The 25,987-nt window shown below is 33.9% G+C and overlaps 1 protein-coding gene and 2 long non-coding RNA genes across 3 annotated transcripts in view; 1 reads left to right on the top strand and 2 right to left on the bottom strand.

The window, feature by feature from the left end:
* Positions 1 to 3,587: 3,587 nt before the first annotated feature.
* The window catches only part of LOC128293869 (uncharacterized), a 67,511-nt gene continuing 45,111 nt past the window's right edge, over positions 3,588 to 25,987 (top strand). Inside the window, exon 1 of the long non-coding RNA XR_008283986.1 lies at positions 3,588 to 3,774. This is a non-coding gene — a long non-coding RNA (uncharacterized LOC128293869). The remainder of the gene's footprint in view (positions 3,775 to 25,987) is intronic.
* Positions 6,300 to 7,331, bottom strand: LOC128293871 (uncharacterized). The gene is made up of 2 exons (XR_008283988.1): positions 7,213 to 7,331; positions 6,300 to 6,509 (listed from the first exon to the last, which is right to left on the bottom strand). It is a non-coding gene; the product is annotated as an uncharacterized LOC128293871 (long non-coding RNA).
* On the bottom strand, positions 10,259 to 17,705 carry LOC108485390 (beta-amyrin synthase-like). Its single transcript, XM_053029431.1, has 17 exons — positions 17,456 to 17,705; positions 17,094 to 17,369; positions 16,796 to 16,993; positions 16,251 to 16,335; positions 15,992 to 16,158; positions 15,722 to 15,910; positions 15,535 to 15,648; positions 15,285 to 15,404; positions 15,033 to 15,155; positions 14,701 to 14,799; positions 13,547 to 13,603; positions 13,408 to 13,454; positions 13,143 to 13,286; positions 12,197 to 12,368; positions 11,237 to 11,321; positions 11,047 to 11,130; positions 10,259 to 10,554 (listed from the first exon to the last, which is right to left on the bottom strand). Exons 1-14 carry the CDS (start codon positions 17,654 to 17,656, stop codon positions 12,197 to 12,199), a joined length of 1,992 nt encoding a protein of 663 aa, XP_052885391.1. The 5' UTR covers positions 17,657 to 17,705; the 3' UTR covers positions 10,259 to 10,554; positions 11,047 to 11,130; positions 11,237 to 11,321.

Below are 25,987 nucleotides of genomic sequence, written 5' to 3'. Positions count from 1 at the left end.
GCCGCTTAATTATTTTTGATGGTTTTAATATGTATTACTAAGATAGGTAATACTTATATTTAATCTGTTGAAACTGGATAGCTTTAGGCGCGTTTTCAAAAACAACAGTTGATTTCAAAATAACACGACAACAAGCAAAGCTTCCGAATGAAAGTATTTTTCCAAAATTAATCACTTTTCCTAAAATGACTTAATCAAATCGGTTTTCCTAGAAATATCCATGACATTAAGGTGTGGCAATGGCGGTATGCATGTCTAGGATTGGATCCGAAGGAGCTTGGTATAGCAATCCGATGGACTCACCACCTCTTTTCCGGTTTCCTACCTGGTGCACAGCTTCCATTCACTTTAACCCTTAATGAATTAATCTTTTGAACATCAAGTATGATTTTCTGGACTTAGAAAGGAAATTTTTTTTTTACGTTTTTGATGTGGCATGCCGGATTCGGCTATAACTTCTGAGCCGGGTTTGGGGTGCTACATTTAGTGGTATCAGAGCCTAGGTTGCAACAACTCGGCTGTGGAATGGGCTTACAAAAACAAAGATTTTCGAAAGAAAAAATTTTATAAAGAATGCGAAAAACTCGATTTTCAAAATTTAGATCTTTAGAAGGTGGCATTCCAAATCTCCAGCTCAAGTCTGTAAGTATTACTCTGAACTTTTTTGAATATTTTCCTGAATTATCTGTCTGTACTGAAACCCTACTAGGACACTCTAGATAGAATGATCTGAAAGCATAGGAAAATCGATAAGAGATCAAAGCGTAGCTAGACTTGATTCTGCGAAAACAAACTCGAACTACTATCGATTCATAAAACATCCGTAATAAACACCGGAATATTAATTGATGCATAAAATTGTAATCAAGATAATACGATATGAGTACAAGAGGCCGTGGATAGAGCCGAGGAAGTGCTCGGCGAGATCTTCGTCTTGAGACATATGCTTGGCGGTGGATGCACCGGTACCACCGCAATGAGGTAGAGTCTCATGACCATGGTGCGAGGATGATGCCCTATCACGGTAATGCCGTGTTCGAAAGGGTTGCGGAGCAAGTTCGGCAACGAAATTCGTGGATCTATTTCGAATGACTTGAGACTAACGAACGGAGATCTTTAAGGGCATGTCGGTATAGCCCGAATGTGGCGGAATATTGGTTGGAGGCCACGAACGGATTATGGACGACTTGGACTGCTCTGAGGAGATTGTGAGTGGGGTATCTGTACTAAGTCCCTTTGGATAACTCGGTTAGGGTAAACAAACTGTATAAGGATGTACCCTTAGAAACTCAAGGTAAGATTTTTCCGGAGATCGATGGAGTTACCATTCGAGAGTTTGACCTCATTCTGGGAATGGATTGGCTTGTTAAGCATAAGGCGACTCTGGATTGTGCTGCTAAACGAATGGTGTTAAGAACTACAAAGGATGATGAGGTTATGATGATAGGTGAGAGAAGGGATTATTTGTCCAATGTAGTGTCGGCATTAAGAGCCGAAAAGTGGATTCGGAAAGGTTGTGAGGCCTATTTGGCATTTGTAAGTCAGTCAGAAGAAGAGGGACTGACAGTGGATAAGGTTAGGACCATAAAGGAGTTCCAAGATGTTTTTTCGGAGGAGCTTCCAAGATTGCCTCCGAACCGAGAAGTTGAGTTTGGAATAGATTTGTTGCCTGGAATGGCACCAGTGTCTATCGCACTGTATAGGATGGCACCGAAGGAGTTAGTGGATTTAAAGGCTCAAATTCAAGAGTTGTTGGATTGGGACTTCATTAGGCCAAGCGTGTCTCCATGGGGAGCACCGGTGCTATTCATGAAAAAGAAGGATGGTACGATGCGGATGTGCATTGATTATCGCCAGTTGAACAAACTGACGATTAAGAATAAGTATCCACTGCCAAGTATTGACGATCTGTTTGACCAACTTAGAGGAGCTTTTATATTTTCCAAGATCGACCTTCGATCCGGATATCATCGATTAAGGGTCAATGAGGCGATATCCAAAGGCGACATTCGGGACTCGGTATGGTCATTACGAGTTCCTGGTTATGCCATTTGGACTAACGAACGCTCCTGCAGCGTTTATGGATCTGATGAATCGTGTGTTCCAACCATTTTTGGTTCAGTTCGTAGTCGTCTTTATTGACGATATCCTGGTATATTCTGGCTGAAACGAAACATGATGAGCATCTCCGTATAGTCTTTGTAAGTATTAAGGAGAAGGAACTCTTTGCGAAGTTCAGCAAGTGTGAATTTTTGTTGAGGGAGGTAACCTTCTTAGGACATGTGGTCTTTGCTGAGGGGATTAAGGTGGACCTCGAAAAATTGAAGCGATTTTGAAGTGGAAGCCGCCTAGGTCAGTGTCAGAAATACGAAGTTTTCTAGAACTGGCAGGATACTACAGAAGGTTTGTGGAAGGTTTTTCTGTGATGGCAGCACCTTTGACAAAACTCATAAGGAAAGGAGTACCGTTTGTATGGACTAAGAAGCAGTAGGAAGCTTTTGAGAAGTTGAAGAAAGTTCGATCAAAGCACTGAGTTGATTCAAATGAGTCTGGGAAGGATTTTAGTGTGTACAGTGACGCATCACACGTGGGTTTGGGCTGCGTGTTAATGCAAGAGGGTAAGGTGGTTGTATATGCATCACGATAGCTTAAGCCTCATGAGGGAAACTATTTGACTCATGATTTAGAGTGGCAGCAGTGATATTTGCACTTAAGATTTGGAGACATTACTTGTACGGAGAAAGGTGTATTATATATATTGACCATAAGAGTCTTAAGTATTTGTTGACTCGGAAGGAGCTGAACCTTAGGCAAAGGAGATGGATTGAGTTGCTTAAGGATTATGACTGTTCGATCGAGTATCACCCAAGCAAGGCTAATGTGGTAGCCGATGCTCTAAGTCGTAGAGTCGGATTTGATCTGAGAGCAATGTTTGCTCGTCTGAGTCAGTATGATGATGGAAGTTTGTTGGCTGAGTTGCAAGTGAGGCCAACCTGGGTGGATCAGATTAAGGAAAAATAGTTGAACGATGAGTCTTTGGTCGCTCGCTTTCAACAAGTTAAGGAAGGGGAAACTTCTGAGTTTGGGAGCCAGAAGAGACGATGCAGCAGCAATACCCTCATCTGTTTGGATTAGGTAAATTTCGAGGACGAAATTTCTTTAAGGAGGGTAGAGTTGTAACGCCCCAATTTTCGGGAATCCTGTGAATGTTGGCATAGGTTTAATTATGTTTGTGGGCCTCTGAAAGGCCCAAGCTTAAGATAGAACCCGGTAATTTTAGTTAATTTTTGTTCCATAAGAAAAAGGGAGTGAAATTATGAAATAGGACTTATGTGAAAATGTTTGAAAATGCTATAGGCTAAATTGAAGTGGCCAAATAAATAGGAGTGCAAAAATAGGAGGATTTGCATGACAAACCTCCCATTTTACATGAAGTGGCTAGCCATCATGTTGTTGTAGACAAAATGTACACTTGATATCCATAATTTATGGTACAAATTGATACAAATTGATAATAGGTTAGGTAAATGTTTCATGATAATAGGTTAGGTAAATGTTCCATGATAATGGGTTAGGTAAATGTTTCATGATAAGAATTTCATGACTTTTGTATTAAAGAATTAAATGGATGAAATATGAAGTTTTATTAAAAGAAAAAGGGGTGAAAAGAACAAAGTTTTGTCCATCTTTGTTCATCATAGCTGAAAGTTAGAGAAGAGAAAGGAGAGGAGAAAGCTCTTGAGTATTCGGTCATTAGGAGGAGGAAAATTGAAGGTAAGTTCTTGGTACCTTGCTTCTATTTTGAGGTTCATGAGTTCTTCTTGATTCTACCTTAACTCTTGAAGTATATTTTGATTTTTAGTTATGTTGTGAGCATTTAGTCATGAATTAAAATGAAGGAAATGGTTGTTGTTTCATGTTCTTTTGATGAAAAATGGAAGATAGGTGAAGTTGAGCCAAACAAATAAGCATGCATGTGCCTTAGATGCTAAAGGAAAAATCAGCTAACATGTTGTGCTTTAAAATGATAAAATGGAGATTATACTTAAGTAAAATCATAGATATGTGATGATTGATTGGTGATATACATGTTTAAATAACATACATGCAAGGTATGTGTGAAAGAGTGATTTGGTAATAAATCTGCTTGGGACAGCAGCAGTAACGTGACTTTGGAAAATCACCATAAATTGTGGGAGATGAATTAGAAGCCGAATAAATTATGTAATTAAAGCTTAATGAGTCTAGTTTCAAATGGAATAAACGAGAAAATATTTTGAATTCTGTACAATGAGAAATGTGATTCGTAATGAAGAGTTGTCAGATTAGTCAAACAGTGAAACATGGGAAACTTTAAGAAAAATCTGGTATTGATTGGCCATACCAAAAATTCTGAAAATTTTATGGATAGAAGATATATGAGTCTATTTTCAAGGAAAATTAACGGTACTTTATTTAGAGTTTCGTAGCTCCAGTTATAAATGATTTAGTGACTGTTGCTCAGGAAGACAGCTTGCAGTGAAATTATGATTATATGGTAAACATTGACAAAAATTTGTTAATGAGTTGCTTATTGATTTCTTATAAGCTTACTATGATCTGTAGGTGTGTTTGGCCGAATATTGTAAGGGGTTAATACGTAGTTTGTATTTGAATAGTTAGATTAACGTGTTAGTAATCCAATTGTAGGCGGTTCGTGTGTGGATCTCGTCGAAGATATCGTCGCAAAGCAGTGTGTAACTAACACCCTCTTTCTTAGTCTAGATCGGCAAAAGCGAAATGCCAAAATCGGTATTTTGTAGATTTTGAGTGTCTGAATGCTCGTGAGGTAAATCGATTAATGTTTTTGGTAAGCTGCAATGTTTGGATTGCAAAGTGCATGATTTCTGTGCCCTCGATATTTTTGGGCTTAATGGGCCAAAATTGGAATGATGGGCCAACGGGCCCAATTCGGTAAAAACCCTCGGTATGTGATTCTGTTAGTACGTGAAAGGTAGGAATATGCATGAAAAATCCTAAAATAGATAAATTATTGAAATACCTTTAAAAGTGGAAAATTTACAGTTTTACCCCTAGTAGATAAATTACCGAAATACCCTTAGGGTTAAATTGACCTAAATGCATGTTTGACTGTTGTTATTTACTGCATGCCATGTTCTTATTATCTTATGCATGGGACTGGGATATTGACGGAGGAAGTACTGAAAGTGGCTTGTCCACATACTGGAGGCTTTGCCTCAATTCTTTGATAACGAGCGAAGAATCTTGCAAGCTGTGGAGTGTTAAATTTGGGTGGGTTGAGCTATTCCCCACATGGAGTGTATGGCTGGTACGGGTGGAGTGTAGTGGTTGGTGGGTTGAGTAGTCTCCCCAAATGGGCTTGCATATGTTATTGATGTTGTATGTATTTTGAAATGGGCCTATGGGCCATATTGTTATCTGAATAAGGGGCTAAGGCCCAGTTTATTGTAATCTGAAAAGGGCTCGCCCAAGACCACTCATATTACTGAATGGGCTTAGGCCCCAATAGGCTTGAGCTGACTTGGGCTTTGAAGGGTTTTCCTTACACACCGAGTTTCCCAAACTCACCCTTTTATTTTCATCCACGCAGAAATCCCCAACCATAGTGGGCTTGGAGTTGTGAGGGAATTCAGAGTGGCCACCCGCTCGAAAGTTTGATTTTCTTCGGTGAATGGACATCCTTTTATTTACATTTGAAGTTTTGGGCTTTTAAATGTAATAAGGCCGCTTAATTATTTTTGATGGTTTTAATATGTATTACTAAGATAGGTAATACTTATATTTAACTATTGAAACTGGATAGCTTTAGGTGCGTTTTCAAAAACAACAGTTGATTTCAAAATAACACGACAACAAGCAAAGCTTCCGCAATGAAAGTATTTTTCCAAAATTAATCACTTTTCCTAAAAATGACTTAATCAAATCGGTTTTCCTAGAAATATCCATGACATTAAGGTGTGGCAATGGCGGTATGCATGTCTAGGATTGGATCCGAAGGAGCTTGGTATAGCGATCCGATGGACTCACCACCTCTTTCCGGTTTCCTACCGGTGCATAGCTTTCATTCACTTTAACCCTTAATGAATTAATCTTTTGAACATCAAGTACGATTTTCTGGACTTAGAAAGGAAATTTTTTTTTTTACGTTTTTGATGTGGCATGTCGGATCCGGCCATAACTTCTGAGCCGGGTTTGGGGTGCTACATAGAAGGTCATTTATCTAGAAACATTTGTGAGATCAAAATGTCATATTTTCATAATCATATATCGGAACAAAATTCTTAATTTCAAAATCAAAATCTTAAACACATTCTCTTATACATAATCAGATGTATTTAATATTCAGATACAAATGCAATCAAAGATCCTACCCCCATCCGCTACACAACAACTCCGTCCAACCAATCACATCAAATAGGATTACAAGAGTCCATCCATCCAATCACACCGGGTCGTAGAGGTATGCCACTCATAATAGTACAGCTGAGCTGCCAGACAGATATTGCGATTTAACAGCCAAAATTGTAGTAAAACTGCTAGAAAACACTTCCTCCATCATATCCAAAACCCACCCCAATGCATATGCACAATCATAATAGCATACATACATATCATACAAATGGTATGACATGCATACCTAATCATATATATATATATATATATATCTACATATCATAGCATATCATTTTACATAGTTGAATTGAATAGCTTATCAAAACATATAACAGAATATGTAAAACACACATGGTTTACAAAATAGTTATGCTTAACTCACGTACCTATTGATTGCAAAACATAATGCATTTTTATACTTATCGGAGCTTATTTAACAAACCTCCTACACTTACTCGTATTTTTTACTGAAACTTAGCTTTTCTGGGCCTACATAATGCCCATGAACCCAATTTACGAGTCGCTTAATCGGGCCTCAAAATTGGCCCAAAAGGCCCACATGACCCAAAAAGCTAGCCCATGTGGTCCACACGGTCTGCATGATTTCATACCTCTGTGTGGTCCACACGGTCTACCCATACAGCCTGCATGATTTCACACGACCGTGTGGTCTACACGATCTACCCACACTGTTTGTATGATTTCAGACGATTGTGTAGTGCTGGGCAGTTTCAAAGAACAGCCTAGTTTCATGATTTTCTTGAGTTTCAAACAAGGTATCAAGTTAGAATCACACACCTGATAGCGAAAGTGATCAACCACATAGCTAAGAACTCATGATACTTATCCGGAACATCGATCAAATCCGAGTTTAATCCGTAGGAGGGCTTTGATTTCCACCTGAATCAAACTATGAACGAACTACACTCCAATAGCAAATATCACGTACAACCATCAGCAGAAAATAGAACGACAACAAGCAAAAATCAAAGAAGAAAGAGAAAAGAAAGCAAAAGAAAGAAGAAGAAGAGAGAAAAAAATGGAAAAGAGGGGGAGAGTGGGAGAAAAGAATGTGAGAGTGGGATAGATAATTTCATAACTAGATGTTCAAATATAGTGGTTTAAGCAAAAATAGCAAAAATTCAAGGGAAGGGATTTGAACACAAGACCTCTCACACACAAACACTACACTTAACAATTAAACCAGATCAATTTACTTGTCATAATTTTCATAATCTTAACTCAAAACCCAGATGTAACCACTCATGGTTTCGCTAACTCAGTTTCTTCTAACCCGATTTTTAGGATGTGACAACTCTCCACTCCTAAAAAGAATTTCAACCTCGAAATTTATACTGTCACACTAATCACTTAACCATAAAATCTAAAATTTCTTGTTCCAAACTAATCACCACGCTAACGCTGCGTAACTTTGATTCTTAATGCAAACCCAAACAATTCACCACTATGACACAGTCCCAAAGCTTGGTAAACTCTAATAACGATCAATCACTTAATCAATGCAAGGTACAATTCCTGATGTAACTGTATTATTGCCAGATACGTCTCAATCCTCGCAATGCCAAGTTGTACAAACCAGTCATTGTTTTGCTCTTTTAGCTGACACTTGCTTCCAATTAAAGGTATGTCGTGATCAAATATTAACATGACGTTCAACTGATCCACATCCAAAATACGTCCCCACTTTCCTCTAACATTTTCCCGAAAGGCATCTATCGCAAAAAGCACACATTGAAACGTAACATACGCTCACAACCGCCTCAACCTGCTGAGGCCTAATGATTCTAACCCGATTCTTAGGTTGCAGATTCAAACCAACGGGACTAGAACTCCTCTTATTCTATTTTTTATTCCTTTTCTTCATTATCCAAATGATCAATTTGTTCTGCTAACTCAGTCTCATTCGACCAAAGTCGCTTAGTCACACACCCTCAACTCACAAACACATATTGGGCCATGATTGATCCATGTCTTTCCTTCGCGCATTTGATTTTAATCCCTTACCTTATTTTATTTTTTAATTTTTTTATTTTATTACGATTTTTACTTTAAATTTTGTTTAGATCCTGATTTAGTCCTTTACTTTCGATCTTTTATATTTTATTTTTCTTGTATTTATTTATTTATTTATATTTATACATTTATCTATTTATTTCTTTTTAATTTTGTGTTTTCCCTTTTTCCTAACTATTATTATTATTATTATTATTATTATTATTATTATTATTATTATTATTATTATTATTATTATTATTATTATTATTATTATTATTTATGTATTTTGTTACAAATTGCACCCTCAATTTCATTTATATTTTAATTTGGTTCTTTATTTTCAATATTTTATAAACTATTTTCCTCTATATTTATTTACGTATTTATTTATTTCCTTGTCGTTATTATATTAAAATTGGTATTGTCTTCCTTTTTATGTGAATATTTTGTCACTAATATTATTATTATTATTATCATTGTTATTATCTATTTTATTTCTTTTTTATTGTTCATATTAGTATTAAAGTAGTATATATTATGTGATTATCACCGCCATTGTATGTATTATGAATTGTTTTATTATTATATTCATATTATTGTCATTTATTAGCGCGAAATTTTATTAAGTATATCATCGTTCCATATTCTATATTATCATTTTATCTTATTTCATTAAAATTATGTCATGAATCGTGTTTAAACATACTTGTGCATTTTTATACTATGCCCGAATAACAGATGCTTCTTTAAATGTTATGTTCGTCTTTGCACGATGCATAAAAAAGAAAAAAATTTAAACCGAGCTAAATGTTCATTATTCTGGAATTAGAAAGGTCGTGTTCCTAACTTACAGAATATGGCTTCCTTCTAAAACCCAGATAGTCCAATATCTATTTTAAAATAAATATAAAAAATAAGATTTTAGCATTTGTTCTCGTTTACGAGAATTTAAGACATTATGTCCTAACTTACGGGATATGATCCTTTCTTCTCGACTAACTTGAAGTAAGCCCCTTTTCGTGAAAATTAATTTAGTTAAGTAATGTCTTAATAAATGATCGTATTTTAAAATCTCTTCAAATTCCCAATTTTTGAAACTAAAGACATGAAGTAATCAATTAGGTACCAATTTTTAGCGTAACGAGGATGCTAATCCTTACTCGTGCGTAACCAACTCCCGAACCCATTTCTTGAATTTCGTAGACTAAAAAAATCATTGTTTAAATCAAACCTTTTATTAAAGCGATCAAATTACGAGGTGATCCGATCACATTTCATAAAAAGGATTGGTGGCGACTTCCATTTTCGTTTTCAAAATGTAAGTCGATTTCAGAAAAAAAAAAAAAAGGTTTTGACACTCCCAATTTTCGGGCAGGCCTTCGGCCCGGTCCATGGACAGGTCTAGTTCAACTCGACTCGAACTCAAAACTTGTATTACTTATTTGAGTTGACTTGAATAACTTACTTCGATTAACTCGAAATTGAATTTATTTAGATTTTTTCTAATAAAATTGAATTTTGCTCACCCCTACTCAATATAATGAAAATAATATCTAAAATTTTTCGATAAAAAAATGTCTAACATATATTTGAGTTGCAACTAACATTAGATTTTATCTTAATCCCATTTCTTCGTCATAACTTCAAGTTGTTTGAATTTGATAATTCTTCTTACATAGCTGTTGTTGACCCTATATTTTGACTAAAGAACTTTAAGATATTTATAAATAAAAATAAGATTATGGTTTTATATTGTGTTACTTTGTCTTTGATTTATTTCGCATTTAATTCAAAGAAAAAGTTGTAAAGAAAAGCTAATGCTCCTTGATTCCAAAAACGACAACTTAACATTTGAAAATTAGAAAAAGTTAAGTAAAAAGATCATCATAGTGGATCAAAAGTTATTCATTGATGCCAAATGGCAAAGGGTAAAGGAAAGAATTTATTGTAAATTTGAAGATGCAATATATAATCCTCCAATAGATTATTTATTATTATTTAAAAGCATACATGTTTTGATGGCCAAACATGATTGCGATACTCAGTCAGAGCCCACAGAGGAAAAATACTCCTATATAATGCAAAGTGTAGCATACAATTCCTCATGAAAACTGCACTCAATCCCTGCCAAATTCCATCATCAAAAAAATTAACATATAAATTTTCTTTTCATTTTCATTTTCCCTTCCTGTTAATGGTATAATATATGATAAATGTATTATGGAGGCCTTTATGTTAAGAGTTAGATTATATTTTTGAAAAAATAGACAAATTAAGCCATGTACGTTATATCAAAAGCAAATCGATCATTCAGTTAAATATTCCATCTGTTTCTACTTGTTAAAAATTGGTAATTATATATTATCATGAGGTACAAGTGACACATCACATGTAACTGTCTAGTTATTCTATCAGCTACAACATTTTTTAGCACTAGAAATAGATGAAATTTTTAACAGAAAGGACTAATCACAGAAAGGACTAATTTACTCTTTAATCTAATATATAGGGATTAATTTGCCTATTTTTAAAATAAATGAAACAAAATGCAATCTAACTTCTAATATAAAAGCCTTTAATACTTTTATCTCTAATATATAAATGGAAAAAAATTACCTGCAGGGGAAAATCACCGTTTGGCAATTGAGAATTTATCAACAATTTTGCAGCTCGATGCAAAGGTGTAGGATCCCTCTCAGCCTATTCAATAGCATATCATATGTATATATGTATAATTATAGAATACAATATAAAAAATTAATACATTAAAATTATAAAATCATTGATAATTGCAAGTAAAGCATACCTGGCCGGCAATAATTAAACCCATCAAAGCCTGTGCAGTATTTACCAAATTCGAATCTTTTCCTTCGATGGGTATATATACCTTTAATCAACAAGGAAAATAAAACTATTCATAATTACATATATATTGTTTCCAAGGAGATTCATGATTCCAAAGGGTAAATTTCAAATTTACACAATTTATTATGTAAAAATTTTAATTTGATAGAATTATATTTACAAGACAAAAATTAAATTACTTTCATGCTAAATAAATAAAATTAATTATGTATGCAATGAATATATATATATATATATATATATTTATGTCAATAGCTAATATCATTAATGATTTATGAAATGCATAAAATACTAACTAGAACATGATTCACTCTGTTTAGATTTTTTTATTAAATTGGTTATTTAATTTTAGTTAAATTTAACACTCAACCTTTTAAAAGAGTCAAATTATTTTTAACGAAAATATTAACTAAAACATTAAACTTTAAAACATGTCAGGTTACATGGCAACCCACATGTAATTCATGTTTTTTTTATGAACTTTAATAATTTTTTTAAATTTTATTTTTGAATATCTTATATGTTTTAAATTATTTGTTGACATGACTTATAATATAAATAGTGTTATTGAGAGTAAACATGGACTCTCTCATGATTTGCCATACCAACATCATTAAAAAATATTTTAGTTGATATTTTAATTAAAAATAATTTTAAAAATTTTAAAATGTGAATAGTAAAATTAGTTAAAAATAATAACAAAGACTAAATTGAAAAAAATTAAGAACTAAATTTGTGATTATGCTTTTATGAAAACTGAATCAAAATAAAACTTTCATAATAAATTATATCAGATTAAAATTAATATATAAAATCAACCTTAATTAAATTAATATTTTAGATTTGTCCTCTAAAATAAAATGAAGAAAAGAAAGAAGCTATGTTAAATATTCGTTACCTTTTAGGACAAGAAAGATAGCTCTCCCCAACCACCATCTTCTCTTTGGGTTTTAAGCAAAAATTCAACTCCTTTCCTAATAGCCAAACAATTTTTGAAGTTCTTTCCTGCAGCCTTAAGACCTGATAGTGCAAACCATGTCCCATAAAAGAAGCAAATTCCCCAACATGCATACCTATACATTTATAAAAAATTATGGTTTGAAACTAATTAATATAACAAATAAAATATATAAGATACTAAAAAATAAATTAAATTATGAATAAAATGAAATTTAAACATAAAAGTACGTTAGAAAAAAATATTAAATGAATACATTTGTTATCATAGTGTTATCATCAATCATGAGATGACGTTGAGTTAATTTGTTGTATCAACTCATATGATAATATTATTAATACTAGAAATTCTATCACATGTATATTCGGGTGGGAGCTATGTACTTAAAACATAGAGGGTGGTCTTTTGGTAATTCCCTAACTAAGTTGAGACTTGGTTGATGGGTAACACTAATTCAATAAAAAACTTTATAAATAGTATAGATAAACAATAATATATATATATATATATATATATATAACAAATATATTTACTAAAGTTTCATATAAAAATTAAAAATTGTTTTAGTTTAAATGGTAAAATAAAAAAATTATATGCATAGTATCCTTGGTTCAAATTTCATTATGGACAAAATTTTATTAATTCATAAAATATAAAATTTTAAAACACCAACATAATCATATAACTTACTTTCCAAATAAAATGGTACTTTAGTAATTCACTAACTGAGTTAAAACTCGATTGTTGAGTCATTCTAATTCAATAAAGGGTTTTATAAATAATATATATATATATATATATATATATATATATATGCATTTGTAGGAATTGTATATGACGGTGAAATCCGATCAAATTATTTCTTTGAGGAATTCAGAAGGGCCATTACCAAGAACCATCAGGGTATTGCACATCTTCAAGGAACTTTGCAGCTTTTCTGATGCAATTTTCAATCTCTATTTTTCTATGCCCTGGGTATAATTTCTTGAAATTAGCTAGTGCCTGGATTGATGATGAAGTGCACTCTACATACCTGGAGTTTACATTTGTTTTTCCTTTTCATTAGTATAAACTTTATAAACCAGTTTTCCATAACATTGTACAATTAATGAAATTAATTAAAATAAAAAAAGAAAAGAAAATAGGAATCTTACTCATATTCTTTGGTCAGATCCTCAAGAAACTCAACTGGATTCAACCACTAAAAGGATAATTTAAGGTGAAAAAAATGGTTTATTAAATTCATAGGAAATTATATAATATCAAAGACAAGTACAAATATTGAAATATTACCTCCCACCAGAATGCACCTCCTGCTGGTTCCCAAGCTGGATAACCACCATTTTTACTCTGCAATCATTTCTAAAATAGTTATAACCCATATGTTTATTTATTTATTTAGATTCTTAGACTACATTTGATAATTGAGGAACGAGCATAGGGATACCAGAGATTAAATTCATGTGTTAATCCCATACAATACAGAAATTTGTTGGAAAATAACAAATTTATAATATAAGGAAAATTTAAAGCATTCTAGATTTAATTTTTACCTCCATGGAAATAAAAATAATTTGAAATTCAAAAATATATTTTTAAGGTTTTCGATATCTATACTTTTATCTTAACTGAATTGATCTCACAGTCAACCAATTACTAATTTCGTTAAAGAAATTATGAAAATAACTATTTCATATATAAATAAAGAGTAAAGTACAAAGCAGTCACTCAACTATTAGAAATTTTTTTGATAAGTCACTCGAAAGTTATAAAATGATCACCAACTTATAAAGCTTAGTGACATGCTCTTTAACCATTAATTTTATTCCACATGTGCATGTGTGCTATTTTTTTTTAACTTTTTAAAGTTGGTGACTAACAAAAAAGTTTCTAATAGCCGGGTGACTATTTATGTAGAGTTTACCCATAAATAAATTATATTATCTCGAAGGTATTTTTATCTTTCTATATTTTTAATAAAATCAGTAAAAAAATGTATATGGTGATATTTGAACCTATGCCATTAACACCTATAATTTCTTTTCTTTATGTCTTATTTTAGTATTTTTATACATTTCAATTTTGTTACGCATTATTTCACCCTCATTGTTTGTATATCTATACTTATATTTAAACTCTTGATTGAGTAGATGTAACAGGTCAACTACTCATCAATTCGATTAAAAAATTATGAAAATATCATTCCATATATAAATAATTTATATTATTCTAAGGGTACTTTTATTTTTTTATCTTTTAATAAAATCAAAAAGAATTACATATGATGAGATTTGAACCCATACCAACAACATTTATAAAGTTTTATTTTGATATTTTTATTGAATATTAGTTTTATAGATACTCTTACATTTCACACACAACACATGTGAAAAATTTTCTAATTGCAATTAATGTTGTTTTTAACTTAGACATTCTATATATTGTACCTGTAAAGATAGAAGAATATTGACAGCATCATAAAATTGCTCTTCTTCCATTTTCTCACCAACCATTTCTGGTGCCATCATTGCAAAACTTACACAACACTGCAAAGTAAGGAACATATTTTAAGCAACAATTCCTACGATTAATTTAGACTTGTGATTAAGTCATTAGTCTAAACATGAAAATTCATTAATATTTGAAAAAACAATATAATGTTGAAAAAAATGAGTATGCTAAGATACAACATTAAAGGTTTAAACCCAACCTATGAACCAACTTGAATATAATCAAGTTCATGAACAACTTTTATTTAATTGAACGAAACAAAATTTACCTTTAAACTTTCTGCAGTACAATCAGAAACTTGCCATCCATGATCTCTATTAGAGTATGTCCATGATCCTTTAGAAATATGTCTAAACATTCTTTTAAAATCTCCTGGAGGATTATCCCTAACCTTAAATTTTCAATCAATATTTTGAACCATCAATTTCGAGCAAATTGGTGAAATTAATCACAACTTTGTGTTATGTTGTTAAGAAACTATATATAATGTTTAGAATTTTGAATTTAAGGTTCATAGAACCTGTGAGTTCTTTAAGAAATTGTGCCCCTTCATCAGAGTTAGTCCAATTTCATCATATAAATTGGTAGCAAGCAAAGCTTGGAGAAGGAGACTAGCATCCCAAACTTGACTTGCAATGCCCTTCACGGTGAAATATTGAACAAAAGGAGAACATAAACTAATTAGCTAAAATAGTAATGAAAAATCAAAGTCAATAATTTAATGAATGTTTAACTAATTCAATAATTTTAGTGTTTTACAATTAGCAAACCTTCATCTTCATTCCATCTTCTGCAACCCACAAATAGTCAGCAATCCTAGCAAGATGTTTCTTAAAATAAATTCCATTTGGATCTTCAACCCAACAAGCAAGCATACATAGAACCTGCCCAATGTATTAGCAAGCATTATATGTTAACAAATATTATTCAAAATTATTTGTACTTTAATTGTATTACCTTTTCCACACATGCAATGGTAATATAGCAACTGATTTCATCTTCATAGTGAATGAGATCCATTGCTACTTTAAGAGCTTTTTTTCTCAATTTATTAAAGGGCCAACGATTAAGGAGAGGCTCTGAAAATAGGTAGAGACTATCCCAAAGCAATATTTGAGGCAATGAATGAGGATAGTGGAGATCTTCCTGCATGCAATGAATAAAACATCCTTCTTTCACATTTTCTAGATATAAATAATGTATCAAACATTTATAGATTATGATAACCTTTGCACATAAATGCCTCTTTTTGCTCCAATCGATTTCATCATATGGTTCGGTGTGGAGTTCTTGTCTTAACTGTAAAATCAGAGGTGTGATTGGACCCACGAATTTTCTTCCGTACAAATATGACATTGGCAGGTAAGCTAATCGGCAAAAAGAAAGCATCCTTGCTGCATTCCAATATCTTCATCGTTAATATATATATACACGTACACACACATGTACATATATAAACAAATCATTTATATGGTTTGTTGCAAACCTGGATTAATGGGAAAATAAGAAGGAAAGAGCCAAAATTCTGGAGGCATTGGGTGACAGCCTGACCATTCATAAACACCCAATATCTACGTAAAAAAATTTAATATACATTAATTGTTGGGTTTTTATAGGCATGACATATATAATATAAGTAGTAATTCTATTTAGTTCGTGATTTAATATGGTTAAAGCAAATTGAACTAATATGTGTATATATTGATGTAACTAATTTACTATTCATCATAAGCTAATTAGAAATTAAGATTAAGGTGCAAAATTATATATTAAGATTATAATCTCAAATTAAACATATGTAATTTTTTTAATATTTCACCTTCAAAAAAATTATTTTCTCTAAAATACTTATATATTTGTAAATTTGGAAAGCTTTTAAGATTTTAACATATGAGTGGCTTTAGGTATATTTCTACATTTAGGTTTTGTTCTTAATAATTTAATATGATATATTCTAATCTATTAAATTTTATATCATATGTTAATTTGCGAAGAATAAATTTTATGGCAAAAAAAAGGAAGAAGACATACTGAAAGCCAAGTCTTGCCCCAAGAGGGAATGGCAGTGACACCCCCACGATCGAGAATCCACTTTCGAGCTCTCTCACAAGCATTATTAAGGCCACCATCATGTCCTACTCCCAGTAAACGCAAACAAATGTAGTTGAGAGCTGTGCAAAACATTGTACTGTGACCCCCTACGTATAATCCCCACCCTCCATCCTCGTTCTGCCATGAAAATCAAACTTTCTTTATTTATTATTATCATCCAACCGTTTAATACATATTTATGGCTAACCTTATATACAAATATATTTAAATTTATTACCTGATGACAGTAAATAAAACGGAAAATTTCTTTGCGATGCTCTGCAGAAAATATAGTATTGAGATGTCCCGTGATATATAGAGACATGACCAAAGGAGGAAGATAAAACATGGGGCCAGAATTCTCAGCTGGCCAATGGCCATGTGTTGATTGTAGAGCTGAAAATAAGTGCACACTTCTCTTCACTGCTGCAGTTGTAACTTCATATGTCACTTCTTCACCATCCTCTATCTTTGGTTGGGGAATGGTTTGTTGCATCTTCTTCTCTCTTAGAAACTGCATTCATCAAACTTATAAATAAGGATAAAGAAGTCTATTTAAATTTTTTATTATAAACTGTTACATTAAGGAAAATGATGTACCTGCATTTGCCAGAGGAGATCAGAACTGGGCTGAACATTGTATCGATTGTTGTAGAAGTTAAGACGAGCTTCTTCAACCTCAGCTCTTTCTTCAGCTGTGCCTGCATTAGGATCGAACTCCCACGTTTGTCTTCCCAGAAAATTGTTGGTACTGTAAAGGTAGGGATCATTGCCACCTTCTCCTATCTTAAGCCTCCACATTTTCTTCCTTAATTTTTCATGAACAAAGTCCTCATCTTATATAGGCTTTATACCACAACCACTAGTTGATATTATTAAATGAAAGATTAAATATATGACTTTTCACCACAGCCGCCAGTATTAAATGAAAAATAAAATATAAGAAACCACAACACTAGTTGCAATTATTAAAGCAGAGATAAAACGGGAGTTGTAGATGGTTTTTGAAATTTGAAAGAGTTTGAGTAAAGGTATTAGGTTTGAAAAATAGTTGCGTAAAAAAATTAGATTTATTTAAAATATGATTTGAGTTTGGGTTTAAATATTTAAGGTTTAAGTTAGTCTTGATCTCTTTTTTAAGTTTGTAATATTTTATATTATATTATTTTTACATACTATGTAATATATAACACAAAACAATTAAATTTATATTAATATATAATACTACAATAATCACAAAAAAGTGCACTAAGAATTGAGGATAAAATATGTTACTTTTAACTCTTATAAATTATTAAGGGAAAGAAAAAATTTAAAGAGGAGGGGTAGAGGGTTGCCTGAAATTTGGAAGAATTTGAGTAGAGATATTAGGTTCAAAAAATTGTTTTGGGCAAAAAATTAGGCCCATTTAAAATATGGTCTGAGCTCAAACTTAAACATTAAAGTCCCAAGCCTTGCTCGATCCGTTTTTTAAGTTTGTAATATTTTATATTATATTATTTCTATACACTATGTAATATATAACACATAAGAAACAAATCTATATTAATATATAATACGTTTATAATCTAAACATTAAAAAATATTAAGATAATCATATATAAAATTTTAATAAATAAAAATATTAAATTAAATTTTAATATTTTTAAAAATAAAATTTGGGGACCCAAATGGGCTTGGGTTATCTATTTGGCAAATATGGGTCGATTTGGGAAAAATTTTAGGCCCATATTTCGGTCAAGCTAGGCTTGTACAAGTATTAATTGTGTTAATATTATGCTTAGGCCCGACCCCTGTACAACTCTAAGGGAGGTCTTTTAAAGTCCAAATAAACAATAAGCTAAGGACTTCGTCAAAATAATCATATTTTATAGTAAAATCATAACTTGAAATTAAATTTTATTAAGAAAATATTATAATTGATAGAAACCGTGAATAATAAAAATACAAAGAAATAGCACATAATATAAATGATAAATAACACGCTACAAATGGATGCACAAATGGTATGTTTGCAAAATAATTTCAAAAGATGAGAAAGACAAACTGGTGGTACTCACAACATTAGAAGCATTCAGAAACAAATAAAAAATGCAACACCATGATCAAACCATTGAAAATTGTATTCTAGCCCCACTATCATCAAACCAACCTAATAATGAACATCAGTCAACTAAGAAACTACTTCCAAGAGTCTCATGAAATCTACCACATTAATGATGCACAAAAAGCCAAGTTTGAAATAATTTAACCTCCTTATCATCATCTCGGAACCCAATTTTACAAAAACCATCACTATCCTTTATCATGATGAGGACCTCTGACAACTGTTCTCAATATATCAGGCACTACCCTTACATTGGAAAATATCGTATATATGCCATAACATGATTAGAAAGTATAAACTAAAACCACTATAGGTTTTAGAGAAAAATGATGCTTTTCTTTTTTTAGTTTGAGGTCCGTAGAGTATAATTATAAATTCTTATTTAGATTCGATCGGGAAAGTAGTTAGATATGAAAATATTGGATATTAGGGTTGTTACATACTTAAATGTCTTTTTCACTAATTTCAAATTTGGTTTTGATAATGTCTATGTTTTCATAATCAAATTATCAAAATTTTTTCCAATGTAGTCAAAACTTATGCATGCAAAAATCCCCGTTAAAAATATTCTATACCACAGTCCACATTTAAATTGTAACGCCCTGAATTTTATTTTTCTACTTTTGTGAAAATGTGACACAAATGTGTATCTGTTTCAGTGGTTAAGTGTTTGGGTGTGTGTAGGAGGTCTTGGGTTCAAGGCTTACCCTTGGCAAATTTTGTTATTTTTGGAATTAAGCCCTATCCTTGTTCAGCAAGCTTATATTTAATTGCATGTAATTTCATATTAGGATGAGCTTGCTGGTTCTAATGGTAAGGGAGTTAGTGTGTTGGGGATCCTGAGTTTGATACCCTGCATTGGCAAGGGCTTTATTTTTACTTGGTTCTCAGTTAGAGTTGTGCTGGAAATGGTTTTTGAGTAGTGGATTAGTAGTGGGTTAGTGGAAGATAATTAAGGGATTTAGGGGTTATCAAATCTAATTTTTATTAATTTCTCCTTTTTTTCAAAATTTTTTGGTTTCTTCCCCCAATTCTGACGTTTCATTTTTTTCTACCTCTTTGCCGATTTCCCCTTTGCTAATTTTCTCCTTCTCTGTTTCTCCCTTTTTGTCTCTGTTACTTTCCTGTGCGCTGCTCATTGTGTCTTGTTTCTGTCAGTGTTCTTTGTGCGTTCTGGTTAGTTTGGATAATGTGATTATTATTTTGGTTTTAGTAAATCATTACTGAAGGGGGTTGTTTTGTGTTAGGAGAGGATTAAGGGGCTGAAGATTTTCCAAGCGGTGTGTAGGGTATGGAATCGTCGTTGTTTGGTCAAAGGTAAGGATTTTTTATGGATAAAGGTTTGCCTATCTCTTTGAAGTTACGATTAAGTGTTGATTTAAGTGACTGATTGGGGTTTTAATTGATCAATTTTAGGTTTCAGAAGACTTGAGAGTATTTTCACTGTGAAACAGTACCAGGTGTGTAATTGAAATGCAGAAAACGAGGTTTCGACAAAAGCTAAAAAATTGCACTGTCGACGCCACACGGGCGTGTGGTCACCCGTGTGGTAGGCCGTATGTGAGACATGGCTGTGTAGTCGATGAAGACATGGTCGTGCGCAAGCCACAACCCTGTGGTGGCTCGAGTGTGGCCGTATGGGCCATACGGGCTAGGCCAAGTTGGGCGTGTGGGCCTACACGGGTAGTTCACATGGGCGTGTGGAATTTTAGGCCAGGCAGTATGGGTCACACGGGCGTGTGGGCCTACACGGGCAACCCACACGAGCGTGAGGGCTCATTTATTTGAATTTCTTCCTAGGGTTGCACGGGTCATTCCAAATGATCGTGGGCCTACTGTAGGGTCGGTAAGGGCTAACTAAACCCGAAACTGTATGATCTAATTAATTGATATTCTGTCCTGAGCATGATAGTATTATGCATGTCTAATTATTGATCCGTATGACTATTTGTGATATGATTAATAACATGTTGAACATGTCAAATTGCATAATTGTTTCTGTTTCTATTACTGTCATTGCGGTGGGATGATGTATATTGGAGAAAGTGTTCTGAAAGGTAATTTATGTTTATTATCTGGCAGCGTGGCTACGTTATATTTGTTATGTGTTGTATAGGTACAACTTGGTGTGTAGGACTGAGTGGGTGTTTTAAACCCCACATGATGTGTAAAGATGGTCGGAGATAATGTGTAAAGGATAGGGATAGGATATCTGATTTCTGATTCTAATTTGCACATCTGTATATGTATCTGAGATGGGCTTAGGCGTGAATCTACATCTGTATCTGTAATGGGCTTAAGCCCAAATCTATATCTGACTGATTCTGATTTTCTGATTGTGTGCATGCTTAATTCTGTGGGATTACAGACCGAGTTTACGTAAATTCACCCTTTTCTATTTATTTTGTACAGGTAATCTACAATCTTAGGCAGATCAGTGATACAGAGCCTCTCGATGACCACATGTTTAAATCGATTATGGTTATGGGTTAATTTTTATATTCTGGTTTATTCTGGTTTTTATGTAATTCAGACTTTACGAACTGTTTTCATTTTAAATTTGGGTTTGACTGCCATTTTATGATTTTATAATTGTAAAACCTGATATAGCTCAGATTTTACCAAAAGCAAGAGTTTTTTAAAATCTTGAGCGATTTTCTAAACACAACGATTTTAAAAGATTCTGCTTCAAATATGTTTTTCTTATAAGCAATTAAATGAATGAGAGCTTAAAATTAATAATAGCGATAAGGGCTAATGAACTGGTATGGTTTTAACTTAACGTTTACGGTTTTCAACTCCATTTCATGTGACACTTCTGGATTCGGCCATAAGTCTAGGCTGAGTTTAGGGTGTTACATTTAATGGTATCAGAGTCAAGTTGTAAAAATTGACTGTGAATTTTAGGTTCTAAAATATGTTTTAAAGAATAGATTTTTAAATGGTTTAAAAATATTCTGATTGAGAATGTGGTATATCGAGTCTTCGATGTCGATCCTGTAAGTATTCTAAGACTTAGATAGTTTATTTTGAAATATTGTAGATAGTATACTCTGAAAACATTATAGTTAGTATTCTCTAAAACTGTAGTAAAACGAATAGAGACTGAAACTTCCGGAAACATTACTGAACCTCTGATATTTATTACCTAAAATACATGTTAATAAATATTAAACTGATGCATAAAACTCTTAATATAGATAAACTCAAATTAGTCAATGAGCGCATGAGGTATCCATAGATGTGGTACTCGAGGCTAAGGTAGAGGCTGTACGGGGCTCGAGCTGAGTCCTCAACTCTGGGCAGCATGCCAAATTTGGACACTAGTGAGACACTTGTGTTACCTGCTACTGAGACTGGGTCTCAGAGTCGTTCGGCTGGGGACAACGCACTGTCCCAAGCCATGCTGAAGATATTGGAGAAGGTTGCTGGGACTAATTCTGGATCTGGGGGCCGAGGGTTAGTAACTGAATAACTCCGGTCTAATGGAGCTGAGTTGTTTAGGGGTGTCACAGGAGTTGCCCCTAATGTGGCCATGTAATGGTTGGAGGCCACCAAAAGAATTATGGATGATCTGGACTGTACCCCTAAGCAAAAATTAAAGGGTGCAGTTTTCGTACTTCACAACGAAGTGTACCGGTGGTGGTTAATGGTTAAAGAGAGATATCAGCCTGATCGCTTGACTTGGGGATTTTTTAAGACTGCATTCCAGAGCAAGCATATGGGAGCTAGTTACGTAGATACGTACCGGGGTGAATTTTTGAATCTTATGTAAGGTGACCAAACTGTGGCCAAGTATGAGGCTAAATTTTTGAGGTTAAGCCGCTACACTCGAGGTATAGTGGCGTATGAGTACTCCAATTTGAGGATGGCTTAAGGGACAGTCTAAGGGTACTGATAGCTCTACAGAGGGAGCGCGAGTTTTCTATTTTGGTCGAGAAAGCAAAGATCGCCGAAGATGTTAAGCGCGCGGAGTACCAAAATAGAGATATGAAGAAAGGTAAGAATAAGAGGGATTCAGAGCCTTCGAGTTTTGTGCAGAGGCATAAGAAAAAGGCCAGATCTGATGGACCAGTTAGAGTGGAGGCTCCTGTTGCTTCAACTGGTTTACAGCCTTATGGTGATTTTGGTAGAGCCATCCGGACGAGTGTTGGAGGAGGATTGAGTCCTGTATGTTAGAGCACCGTATTAGAGACTGTCCATAGCGGACAGATCAGACGTAAGCTTCGGGTTTTGTGCAACCGCAGAAGGCAGTTTAGCAGCCACCTCGGGGCCGTAGTCAGGCTAGGGGTGGTAATAGGATAGGCCAAGGGCAGATAGCACTGGGCAGAGTTGCTGGTCAGACAGAGGCGACGTAGCCTGCACTGGTTTATGATACATGAAGCCGAGAGGATAGAGATGCTCCTGACATCATCACTGATACGTTCTTTTTTTGATGTATCATTCACCACTTTGATAGATATAGGGTCTACTCATTCAAATATAGCCAATTCTGTTTCTGAAAACTTAGGGATTTCCATTGAGAGTACTTCAAGTGAGGTTACTGTACTGAGTTCTTTGGGGTAGTTTGTTTATGTTAGTAAACTCTATAGAGATGTTCTGTTAGAGGTGCAAGGGATTGTTTTTTTGGCGAATCTTATGAAGCTTCCGTTGAGGAATTCGACCTAATTCTGGGTATGGACTGATTGGTGACGCATCGAGTTAGTTTGGACTGCGTATCTAGGAGGATCATTCTGAGGACCAATGATGAGGTGGAGGTGGTTATAATTGGTAAGCGTTGAGACTATCTGTCACATGTGATCTCCGCACTAGTAGCTGAGAAAATGGTCCGAAAAAGGTGTGAGGCGTACTTGGCTTACGTAAGTGTTTCTGATTCTGAGGACACTTCTGTTAGGAATATCAAAATAGTAAAGGATTTTTCAGACGTCTTTTCTGAGGAGTTACCAAGATTACCTCCTAGTCAAGAAGTGGAGTTTGGGATTGAGCTTCTTCCAGGTATGTCTTCGGTGTCCATTGCCCCCTACTGTATGGCACCGAAAGAGTTTGCTGAGCTTAAGACTCAACTACAAGAGCTTCTAAACCGTGGTTTCATCCGTCCTAATGTGTCTCCATGAGGAGCACCAGTTCTGTTTGTAGGGTATTAGTTTAGTCTCTTGGTATGGTTGCTAATAGGTTGGAATACACTGTTTTTAGGTTCTGGAGGGTTCGTGTTTGTAATAGTGTCAAAATGATACCAGGTGTGTACTCGAAATGTAGAAAATGAAGCTTCAAAAAAAGCTAAAAAACTGCACTGTCGACGCCACACGGACGTGTGTTCATCCGTATAGATGGCTGTATGGGAGACATGGCAGTGTGAACGACATAGTTACTGCCATGAGCAAGACATCGCCATGTGGTGGCTTGAGTATGGACCACACGGGCTTGGCCATGCGGACCATACGGGCTTGGCCAAGTTGGGCGTGTGGGCCAACACGGGCATTCTCTACGAGTGTGTGAGTTTCTAGGCTAGGCCGTGAGGGTCACACAGGTAAAGGCCAATCTAGGCGTGTGAGTCAGACGGGCGTGTGGGCCCACATGGGCAAACCACACGGGTATGTGAGCCATAATTCTGAAATTTTCCCTAGGGTCGCACGGGTCGTTCCGATCGACTGTGAGCCTACTGTAGGCTCGATAAGGGCTAACTATACCCTAAAATGTACGCCTGAATATATTAATGTATGCTTATCTGTTATCTGTACTAAGCATGTTGAGCATGTTATATTTGCATCTGATTTCTATATCTGTTATTGTGGTGGGGATTTATATGTATGGAGGAAGTATCTGATAGGCGTTAATTGCCTATAATCTACAGTTTGGCTGTATATATAGATTCTGATATGTGTCTTAGAGGCACAACGTGGTGTGCAGGGATGGGTGGGTGTTTTAAACCCCACATGGTGTGATGGGATGGTCGAAGATGGTGTGTAGAAGATAGGGGTAGGACTTATGCTTATCTGTATCTGTAATCTGAATCTGGATCTGATTCTGAATCTGGAACTGTATCTGCTTCTAACTATGTATTTAAACCTGTATGATTGTATGCTTAATTCTATAGGTTGCACATTGAGTTTTCGTAAACTCACATATGTTGTCTGTTCTGTTCAGGTAATCCACAAACCTAGGCGGATCGGTGCGACGGAGTCTTGCGGTGACCATTAGTCCACAAACTGAGTTAATTAAGGGTTTTGTTCATTTATTTTAAAGGATATTTTTGGGAGTTTTGTATTAACTGGACTCTCCGGACTGTTTTTCTAAATTTTTGGGTTTTGGATTTTATTTAATATTTTATCTGGACGAAAAATATTTTTCTTTAAAAACGACAGTTTACACAACAAAGGTTTTTTTCTAAAAACACAACTACATTTTTAAAATATAACGGTTTTATTAAACTTCCACTGTAAATTATATTTTTAGCAAATAATTAGGATTAAGTAACACTTTCGGAAATTGGCATAAATGAGTACGAATTTTGAATCATGAACAATTAGAGTGTGACGACTTTGTATTCAAAACTCTATCTTGTGACACATTCAAATTCAGCCATAATGTTTAGGCCGGGTTTGGGGTGTTACATAGCATATAGTACAAATGATAAACAATACACTACCAACTGATGCACAAATGGTATGTTCGCAAAATAATTCTAAAATATGAGAAATATAAATTGATGGTACTTGCAACACTAGAAGCATTAAAAAACAAACCAGAGATGTATTAGATTGATCAAATCATTGAAAATTGTATTTCAACCCAATATCATCAAGCTAGCCTAATGATAAACTCCGATAAACTAAAAAACCACTTTTAAGAGCCCCCAAGAAATCTATACCATTAATGATATATAAAAAAGTCAAGTCTCAAATAATCTATCATTCTTATCACCATCTCGAAATTCAATTTTACGAAAACTATTATTGTATTTTATCATAATAAAACTTTCAAAAACTATTTCTAATAATCTAGTGACACCTTTATATTAGAAAATA

The sequence above is a fragment of the Gossypium arboreum genome, chromosome 6 (genome assembly GCF_025698485.1).
Source record: "Gossypium arboreum isolate Shixiya-1 chromosome 6, ASM2569848v2, whole genome shotgun sequence".
Classification (NCBI taxonomy): Eukaryota; Viridiplantae; Streptophyta; class Magnoliopsida; order Malvales; family Malvaceae; genus Gossypium; species Gossypium arboreum.
This window is presented reverse-complemented; position numbering and strand designations above follow the sequence as displayed.

Excerpts from the sequence above, each read along its gene's own strand:
- LOC108485390 (XM_053029431.1), bottom strand. The coding sequence starts at position 17,656 with ATGTGGAGGCTTAAGATAGGAGAAGGTGGCAATGATCCCTACCTTTAC. Across the intron at positions 17,370-17,455 it reads ATCTCCTCTGGCAAATGCAG|TTTCTAAGAGAGAAGAAGAT; the intron begins GTACATCATTTT and ends TGATGAATGCAG. Across the intron at positions 13,455-13,546 it reads GAGGTGCATTCTGGTGGGAG|TGGTTGAATCCAGTTGAGTT; the intron begins GTAATATTTCAA and ends TTATCCTTTTAG.